Here is a 10,354-nt window from a genome sequence, read left to right as displayed (position 1 = left end):
GCGGGTGGGGGGCCGGCGCCCTTCAGCGGCTCGCCGGCCCGGGCCTTGGGGTCCCGGCGAATCTGTCGGCCGGCTCCGGCCCTCGGCCCCTTCTGCTCCTCTCATGTGGGGCCCCAGGGGAAGGTTGTCAGAGGACACACATGACATCACATCCCAGCCCATGAAATTCTTTTTTCTTGTGGGCCAAATGCACCCAGGTCAACCAATGTCAAGAAATGTGAGCAGATTGTGCAAAATCCAGAGAGGGAGGGGGAGGGGAGGGGGAGGGGGAGGGGAGGGGGGAGGGGGAGGGGAGGAGGGGGGAGGGGAGGAGGGGGGAGGGGAGGAGGAGGGGAGGGGGGAGGGGGAGGAGGAGGGGAGGGGGGGAGGGGGAGGAGGAGGGGAGGGGGGAGGGGGAGGAGGAGGGGAGGGGGGAGGGGGAGGAGGAGGGGAGGGGGAGGGGGAGGGGAGGGGAGGGGGGGGAGGGGGGAGGGGAGGGGGAGGGAGTCAAGAGTCCTTAAATAAGTCTTTGAATCTTCATTTACATTTAAATTTAGACACGCTGCGTGGTAAGAGGCCAGATCGGCTCACGAGCCCGTGCCGCCCCCCACCCACCCCCAGTATGTTTTGAACGGTGGGAGGAAACCGGAGTCGTTCCGCCCTCCCTCCCCCCCTTTCCCCCTCCCTCCCCCCCTTTCCCCCTTCCCCCCTCCCCCCCCCCCCTTTCCCCCCCACCCACCCCCCCAATCCCCCCTCCCTCCCCCCTTTCCCCCCACCCACCCCCCCTTCCCCCCCACCCACCCCCCCTCCCCCCCTCCCTCCCCCCCATCCCCCCCTCCCTTCCCCTACCCCCCTTTCCCCTTCCCCCATTCCCCTTCCCCCCTTTCCCCTTCCCCCCTTTCCCCCTTCCCCCCATTCCCCTTCCCCCCTTTCCCCCCTCCCTCCCTCCCTCCCCTTTCCCCCTCCCTCCCTCCCTCCCACCCATTCCCCCTCCCTCCCTCCCTCCCCTATCCCCCTCCCTCCCCTTTCCCCCTCCTCCCCTTTCCCCCTCCCTCCCCTTTCCCCCTCCCTCCCCTTTCCCCCTCCCTCCCCTTCCCCCTCCCTCCCCTTTCCCCCTCCCTCCCCTTTCCCCCTCCCTCCCCTTTCCCCCTCCCTCCCCTTTCCCCCTCCCTCCCCTTTCCCCCTCCCTCCCCTTTCCCCCTCCCTCCCCTTTCCCCCTCCCTCCCCTTTCCCCCTCCCTCCCTCCCCCCCTTTCCCCCCTCCCTCCCCCCCTTTCCCCCCTCCCTCCCCCCCTTCCCCCCTCCCTCCCCCCCTTCCCCCCCTCCCTTCCCCCTTCCCCCCTTTCCCCTTCCCCCCTTTCCCCTTCCCCCTTTCCCCTTCCCCCCTTCCCCCCTCCCTCCCTCCCTCCCCTTTCCCCCTCCCTCCCCCCCTTCCCCCCCTCCCTTCCCCTTCCCCCCTTTCCCCTTCCCCCCTTTCCCCTCCCCCCCTTTCCCCCCTCCCTCCCCCCCTTTCCCCCCTCCCTCCCCCCTTCCCCCTCCCTCCCCCCCTTCCCCCCCTCCCTTCCCCCTTCCCCCCCTTTCCCCTTCCCCCCTTTCCCCTTCCCCCCTTTCCCCTTCCCCCCCTTTCCCCCCTCCTCCCTCCCTCCCCTTTCCCCCTCCCTCCCTCCCTCCCCTTTCCCCCCTCCCTCCCTCCCTCCCCTTTCCCCCTCCCTCCCCTTTCCCCTCCCTCCCCTTTCCCCCTCCCTCCCCTTTCCCCCTCCCTCCCTCCCCTTTCCCCCTCCCCTCCCTCCCCTTTCCCCCTCCCTCCCTCCCCTTTCCCCCTCCCTCCCTCCCTCCCCTTTCCCCCTCCCTCCCTCCCTCCCCTTTCCCCCTCCCTCCCTCCCTCCCCTTTCCCCTCCCTCCCTCCCTCCCCTTTCCCCCTCCCTCCCTCCCTCCCCTTTCCCCTCCCTCCCTCCCTCCCTTTCCCCTCCCTCCCTCCCTCCCTCCCCCTTCTCCCCTCCCTCCCTCCCTCCCCCCTTTCCCCCTCCCTCCTCCCTCCCCCCTTTCCCCCCTCCCTCCCTCCCCCTTTCCCCCTCCCTCCCTCCCCCTTTCCCCCTCCCTCCCTCCCCCTTCCCCCTCCCTCCCTCCCCCCTTCCCCCTCCCTCTGGGCTGTATAGAATCAGAATTTATTCTCATGAACCAGTCACAAAATTCATTATTTTGCAGTAGCAACACAGTGCAAACATTTATATAAACCACCTTACAAAAATACATAAAAATAGTGCACGAAAAGTCAATGTAAGGCAGTGTCTTTGGTTCATTGATCATTCAGGAATCTGATGTCAGCGGGGAAGAAGCTGTCCTTGTGCTGCTGAGTGCTCGTCTTTAGGCTCCTGTACCTTTATCCCGATGGTAGCAGAGTGAAGAGGGCATGGTCTAGGTGGTGGGGGTCCACAAGGATAGATGCTGCTTTCTTAAGATACCGCCTCTTGTAAATGCCTTTGATGGAGTGAAGTCTGGTGCCTGTGATGTCACAGACTGAGTTAACAACCCTCTGGTGTTTTTTCTTGTCCTGAGCGTTAGCACCTCCGTACCAGACAGTGATGCAACCAGCCAGAATGCTCTCCAAGGTACACCTGTAGAAGTGACATACTAAATCTTCTCACACACCTCACAAAGTATAGCGAGGCTTCTTCATAATTGCATTGACGTGGAGGCTCCAGGACAGATCCTCAGAGCCTCTATCTCTGGGAAAGAAATAGCCTTTCTCTTTCCAATGTCTTGTGGCCCAGATGTCTTGTGTGCTGCATTGACAAAGGTAGAGGTTAAAAGGTAAAGGTTCCAGTATTGTCAGGTAATACTACATTTTAGAATATAACGTACGTGAAATTCTTTAATTTTTGTCTTCTGTAAGGCGGACAGAGAGTTTCCACTTTGTCCAGCACCCCTCACAGAAACCTGCAGCATCTGGTGTTCCTGACTAGTCCTGAGCCTGCTTAATTTCATAGATCAGACAATCTCAGGCATATTCAGGCTGAGACTCAAGCTGCTTACACTGTCAGGGAGAGGGGCGGCAGGGCTTTGAGGATTCTGTAGCACTATTCGAGCAGAAACAATGGGGTTCTTTTGGTTTTCTGGTCAGTTATTGTGTTCCAATTTATCGGTCAGTGCAAATTGACTTGCAACTTGCTCCTTTTCCTATTCAGCAGCTGTGACTGTACTTGACAAGTGCTTTGAGAGATCTGAAGTGGTGGAAATGCTGACCTTTCTTTGCAGAATCTTTCAGATCTTGTGTGTATTTTCTGTAATACTTAAAAAGTGCTGGAGAAACTCCTGGCAGCATTTATAGGAATTTAAGAGTAGCAACATTTGTGGTCTAAGCCCTTTGTCAAGGTAGGAGCAAACCCTCCGCCCCAGAGACCCCAACTCTAACCTTGGTATCATTTTACCTCGATTCCATTTTGTCCCTTCAGTCCAGTCCCTTCTTACCTTCATCAATGATACCTCACACGCTGTTCGTCACTTCCAGAACCCCTTATTTTTCACTGTGGGCATCCAATCTCTATGTAACCACCCAGCATACTAAAGAAGGCCTCAAAGCCCTTTGTTTCCTTCTCAACAACAGACCTAACCAGTCTCCCTCCACAACAACTCTCCTCTGCCTGGCAAAACTTGTTCTCACCCTTAATATCTTTTCCTTTGGCTCATCCCACTTTCTCCAAGTCAAAGGGGTAGCCGTGGATGCCTGCATGGGCCCAGCTATGCTGGCCTTTTTGTTGGCTTTGAGAAGCAGTCCATGCTAGAAGCCTACAAGGCTCCCCGAATCGTCCTCTGCTACATTGTCAACTACATTGGTGCTGTCTCCTACACCCATGATGAGTTCAGTGAAACACAATAGGCTACAGATGCTGTGATTATAGTAAACACACCAAAATGCTAGAGGAACTCAGCCGGTCTTTTATAGAGGAAAAAAAAATGTGGACAGAGATTCTCTGCTTTTACATCGTTGCACTTACCTCCATAAAAGGTCCAAAGGTGGATTGACCACTTGAATTCACGCTATCTTCCATCTGCTGAGTGACTTAGATGTGAAGTCACTCCACCTCTTGCATTAGATTGTTGCTGAAAGCGCCTCGAAACGGAAGGTAAGATGATTGTTGTCATGCTGACAGTCCCATTGCCTAGCTGTGCTGCCACAGAGTGGCTGGTGGAGCTGTCAGGCTACGCTCGCTCATACCGCCCGCTCCCTCATGCTGCTCCCCCTGCCCCTCTCGTGCCACTGTCAGGCAGTGGGGCAGCAGGGCTGTCAGGCAGTGGGGCAGCAGGGCTGTCAGGCAGTGGGGCAGCAGGGCTGTCAGGGAGTGGGGTGGCAGGGCTGTCAGGCAGCAGTGCCTGGGAGCTGTCAGGCAGCAGGGCAGTGAAGCTATCAAGCAGCGGGATGGTTGGGCTGTCACAGAGTGGCTGCTACTGGGCTGCACATTCCACCACCTTTTGCCCTGAGAAGCCAGTGCACTGCTCTGGGCTACATAAAAGGACTGTCCTCTGCATAAAAGGCAAATCCACTTTTATTTTACACTTGAGCAGGCGATAACGCTACTTAATTATGCATAAAAACCTCTTAGGATAATGTTGCTGCCGTTTTGGGTCTTGAACCCTTCTTCAAGGAAAATTCAGAATCAGGATATATCAGAAAGTCTCAGAATTCAAACAATTGGGGAGGAATCCAGACCAACAAAAGGTGTTAATTGAATATAATAATGGACTGGGTAGAATTAATCATGACTGTGCCAATGGAGACAGGGAAAGGAGAGACAACAGGGGAATAGGAAGGTTGGCGGGGTGGGTTTTAACAACAGCCAGGTTGGAGAGTGCCCAGTCAGAAAATGTGTTGTTCTCCAATTTATGGGAGGACTCAGTCTGGCAGCACATGAGACCATGGACAGACATGTCAGCAAGGGAATGGGATGGAGAATTGAAATGGGTGGCCACTTGGAGATCCACGCTTTTGCGGTGGACAGAGCTGAGGTGCTTAATAATCCAATCTCCCAGTCTGCGTCCAGTGTCTCTGATGTAGAGGAGACCACAGCAGGAGCACCGGATGCAGTAGATGTCCCCTGCAGGTTCACATGTGAAATTTGCTTCTCATGGAAGGATTGTTTGGGCCGAATGTTGCTGAGGGAAGAGGTGTGGGCGCAAGTGGAGTAGCTCCTGCGGAGACAGGGATAGGTCCTAATGAAACAATTGGTGAGGAGGGAGGAGTGGACAAGGAGTCACGGAGGGAGCGGTCCCTGTGAAAGGAGGAGAGGGGAATATGTGTCTAGTTGTGGAATCACATAGTAGGTGGCAGAAATAGTAGAAGATGATGCGTGGGATGCCACCTACAACATGATCAAAACACCAATCACCTCTGCCTTCTCTCTCTGCTTTCTGCAGGGACTGTTCCCTCCTATACTTTTTATGCTCATCCCTGCCACTTGGTACTGATCCCTGTGTCCACAAGAAATTCCTCACTTGCACCCACACTTCCTCCCTCATCACCATTTGGGACCCCAAACAGTCCTTCTAAGTGAAACCCACACTCACTTGTGAATCTACAGAGGACATCTGCTGCATCTGGTTGTGGCCTCCATGAGCTCATTCCTTGACAAAGGGCCCAGGCCCAAAATGTAACCTTTACTTCTTGTAGACACTGCCTGACCTGTTCAGTTTCCCCAGAACATTTATGTATTGCAAGGAATCACAGCACCTATAGATTTTTCTGTTTAGAACATGGAACATAGAAATCAACAACACAGTGCAGGGCCTTTGACACAACAGCCTATACCATCTGTGTAGAATTTCCCTACTGATTAACCCTCCATTTTTCTCTATTCCATGTACCTATCTCTTTGGCTTGGCTTCGCGGACGAAGATTTATGGAGGGGGTAAAAAGTCCACGTCAGCTGCAGGCTCGTTTGTGGCTGACCAGTCCGATGCGGGACAGGCAGACACGATTGCAGCGGTTGCAAGGGAAAATTGGTTGGTTGGGGTTGGGTGTTGGGTTTTTAGTCTCTTAAACGATCCTATTGTACCTGTCTTCACCACCATTGTTGGCACCACATTCCATGCATCCACCACTCTCTGTGAAGAACCGACCTCTTGCAGTTCTCTGTACTTCCTCCCAAGAACCTTGCCCCCTTGTGTTGGCCATTCACAATCAATGCCAATTATCATCTTTTCCTCATCGTCGCTCCAAGGAGAAAATACCAACCTATCCATAAGGTACACTCTCTAAACCAGATTTACAATCCTAGTAAATCTTCTCTCCACCCTCTATGGTATCCTCATCTTTCCAGTCATGAGGTGACTAGAACTGAACACAATAATCCAAGAGGGATCTAACCAGGGTCCTTGTGTAGCTGTCAAATATATTTTCAAATTTTCTGTTTTTATTTCAAATATTTAAAATGGATCTTGGATCTGAATCTGGGTTAAACAACTAATGCTCAGGTGTGATTAACAGACTGGCACTTTAAAAAAAAAATTGATATTTATGTACAGAATAAAAAGATATTCAGGAGTGAATATGAATCAGGTGGGATCTAATTGGGGTGACCTTGTATGTTGATTTATAGGTATTCAAGAGAGAGTTACATGCTGCATCCAGTCGAGGTACGTAGATATAGTCAGGGAATAAGTTTCAGGCTAGGATATAATAAGGAAATTTCAGGAAAGGGAGATATAGAGAGGATTTATGCAACATTTATTGGAGAGCTGGAATGAACTATTATTTACCCTCAAGGTGTCTGAAGCAGGGCCGGCAGGTTTAAGTGAAGTTGTAACCCTAACAAACAACAGTTTGTGGGTTATATTATTATGCTCTCTGACTTGTATTTGATAAGTTTTAAAAAATATGTATACCTCCATTCAAACTGAAGGCTGGAAGTTGATGGGCATCTGCAGCCACTCGTATGACCAAACATACCTACTTGTCACTTAAGAGATTTCAAAGCAACTCACTTAAGTGTCAGTCAACCAGCACTGATCGTTACTGTTGAAAAATAATCTCTCAAGAATGCATTTTCATTTGTAATATTCAATGAGAAAGAAGGTTTTACATAAGGTGGTAAAGTTGTTCTTGGAGACATATATCATGGAATAGGACCTCTGCCCACTCGTTCATGCCAATCGTTGGCATCCTGGTCTATTTTTAATGTACCTGACCTTTATTCCTCTAAAACACTTCCTATCTATACAGTATATCTATCCAAATGTCCCTTGAAGGCTGCAATTATATCTATTTCTTTAGCATCCTCTGGCACCTTGTTCCAGATCTAGACAACACTCAGTGAAAATACTACCCCTCGCATCCCTTTTAAATCTTTCTCTTGTCGCCTTAAACCAATGCCCTGTTGGTCTAGAATTGACTCCCCTGAATGAAATCTGGGAGTATTCACTTTATCTGTGCCCTTGCGTAACATTATAAACCTCTACAAGGTCACCTCTCAACCTCCTCTGCTCCAGGGAATAAAAACCCATCCAATCCAGCCACTCTTCGTAACTCAAGCCCTCCATTCTTGGCAACATCCTGGTGAATCTCATTTGCACTCTTGAGGTGGGTGACCAGAATTGCCCACAGCACTTCAGCACAGGTCTCACCAACACCTTGTACATGATGTCCCAAATGTTGTGTTCTTCTTCAGAGGAATCATGAAATTTTCTTTCACTTTAAGGATTGCAGATGGAGCTAGAGGAGGAACTTGCTGTCGGACATGCATGAGTACTTGAATACATTTCTCACAATTCATTTGCAAAATTTCGAGAAAAATATCCCGGTGCATATTGAATTCCATGGGCTGTGAGGCCTGCTAAATGAATGAACTGCTCATGCTAACCCTCTGAGGTTACTATTTATGAAGCGTTGTTTAATTATTTCAATATAGGTACTGCATTGACTGTCTGTGTTTATGTCGTGTTGAGTTTCTGCATGTTTTTGCACAGAGGACTGAAGAAGGTTGTGTTGTTAGGTTGTACTTGCATAATCAGATGACATTAAACTTGAATATGGCATTATATCACTGCAGTCAGGATGTCACAGTCTTGGGGAGCTGTCAACTATTTTCACTGAATGTAGCAACTGCAGCTATTACTGATTTTTGCATTTATTTGGCTTTGGCTATTCATCATCATTTGTGCATCACTGAATTCTGTATCACGAACTAACCTGGATTACTAAATAGTTTTTGCATTTTCTGGTTTATGGCTTTCTGAATTTGGATCAGGAATGTGAAGTTCCGTTATGATTCATGGAATATACAATGTCATCATTTAATTTGTATGTCATTACAGAATTAAAATTAACATGGGTCACACTAATTTGGCAAATATCATTGATCTGCAAAAGAATACTGCCAACATTCGCAATATCTGCATTGTAGCTCACGTGGACCATGGTAAGATTTCTCTCTTGATTTATTTGCAATTTTTACTTATTAGTTCATATTATTGGATCTCCAACATCAATACATATAATACAGTACGGAAGCAGGTTTTTCAATTCACTATCCTTACCAACAATCATCCATCCAGCTAGACTAATTCCTTTTTATTCTCCTCACATTTGCATCAATCCCCCAGATTCTACCACTCACCTCCACACAAATGAAAATTTACAGTGGTCAATTAACCTGCCACGCCTTTGGGATGTGGAAGGAAACTAGGAGGGCGCAGAGAGGGCCCACACAGTCACAGGGAGACTCCACACGGAGCCCCGGAGATCAGGATTGAATAGTATTGCTGAAGCTGTGAGACTGCAGCCCCATTCGCCGCACCATGGCGCCACCATTACGTGGTGGATAGTTCTAGATCTGAACTTAAGGCCACAGCTTGAAGGGAATTACTAGCAATTTTCAACACAAGCTGCCATGTTTGGAATTCCTCTGTGAACATTGGAAATCCAAACCTGCTGATTGCTTTTCACTAGTGATTTCCCAGCAGTGGTTTGACATTGTGCCCCTTCAGCATAATGTAAACGTGTGGCAACTCCCTAACCTCTATGATAGGAAATTTGCCTGCATTGTGCTGCACAGGAACAGGGACTCCATTCATTTCAATGGAGAGAAATGCTTATGAGTGAGAGAAGTAAATAATTTGATTTGTTTATGATTTAATTATCTCATTAAATGCTTTTAATTGTTTAATATTTTAATTGTACTTGTGTTTTCTTTCAAAAATATTATTTTAAACTCTTTGCTTTCTTTAATGCCTTTGTGTATGGCTTAGAAAGCTATCAAAGTTTTACTGTGCTGTTCTGTTGGTGGTCCCTCACATTGTGCCACACAGTACCTCATGATGCTAGTGGGAATTGATAGTGCTAAGGCCATGTCTATCACATCCACACAAATAGAAGTGGTCTACTAATGGCAGTGAATTTTAGTGTAAGTAGTTTTTATGTAATTTCACAAAAATCAAGAAAGAATCATGTCGATGTTAAATGTAGCCATACAGCACAGAAACAGGCTATTTCGGCCCACGTGTCCGTGGTGCCCAACTTACACCCAATTAACCTTCATCCCAGTACAATTTGAATGGTTAGAAGAAAACGGAGCACGGGGAGAACGAACAAACTTTCAGACAGCAGTCCCGATCACCAATGCTGTAAAGGCATTGTGCTAACTGCTATGTCAACCGTTCTGACTATCAATGGTGCTTGTGAGATGGATAAACTTAATTGGTCAATATTAAACTGTTTAAAACTGCGGAATGCAGTCTATTTCAGCTCTGGAATTATCTGCTTAAACAGATTTGATCCTTCTCAAACCTTGCCTCTTTGATCAAGATTTGTATTATCTACCCTAATTTATCTTCCTCTGTGTTAGTGTAAATTTTTGATTTTGATTCTATTGTGCCTATAAAGTGTCTCAAACTACCTCCATTAAAAGTATATTATTGTTACAAAAAGTGGCTGAGCAGAATTTGAGGAATATTTCTGTGTTGTGTTACAAGCAATTTATTAGTTCAAATATGTTTTTGTGGCTAACACTTTTCTAGGAAAAACCACCTTAGCTGACAGTCTTATTGCGAGCAATGGGATCATTTCTAATCGGCTTGCAGGAAAGGTAAGCAGATCGATAATTGAATGAGATTCTTAACCATCTGAAAAGTAATTTTGTTGATATTTTACTTTCTTAATGTGTTAGCGGTGCACCTGAATGTTTTTTTTAAATATTTTACGTTAAATTTTTCCATACATGTAGTAATTATGATTATTATAATAATATAAATATTGAGAAGCACCCCAAAACTCCCAACCACCCCCTTAAAAAATATGTAAAGTAATATAAAGTAACTTTATGGGTATAAAAAAGAAAGAAATTCTATGGCTTGCGGAGAAAGATGTCATCCAGCAATTATTTCCA

At 48.3% G+C, this 10,354-nt stretch overlaps 1 protein-coding gene across 4 annotated transcripts in view; it reads left to right on the top strand.

Annotated features, from left to right (window-relative positions):
- The window catches only part of efl1 (elongation factor like GTPase 1), a 219,356-nt gene that overhangs the window by 255 nt on the left and 208,747 nt on the right, over nt 1–10,354 (top strand). For 2 of the 4 annotated variants that reach the window (XM_069911660.1, XM_069911661.1), the window contains exons 2-3: nt 8,286–8,389; nt 9,987–10,054. In XM_069911660.1, the coding sequence (XP_069767761.1) occupies nt 8,286–8,389; nt 9,987–10,054 (172 nt within the window). Of the gene's footprint in view, nt 1–15; nt 218–6,588; nt 6,609–8,285; nt 8,390–9,986; nt 10,055–10,354 lie in introns of those variants that run through there. The other 2 variants (XM_069911662.1, XM_069911663.1) reach the window with 2 other exon arrangements.

Source organism: Narcine bancroftii, chromosome 14, assembly GCF_036971445.1.
Source record: "Narcine bancroftii isolate sNarBan1 chromosome 14, sNarBan1.hap1, whole genome shotgun sequence".
Taxonomy (NCBI): domain Eukaryota; kingdom Metazoa; phylum Chordata; class Chondrichthyes; order Torpediniformes; family Narcinidae; genus Narcine; species Narcine bancroftii.
Note: the sequence above shows the minus strand (reverse complement) of the source record. Positions and strands in the feature narration are given on the sequence as shown.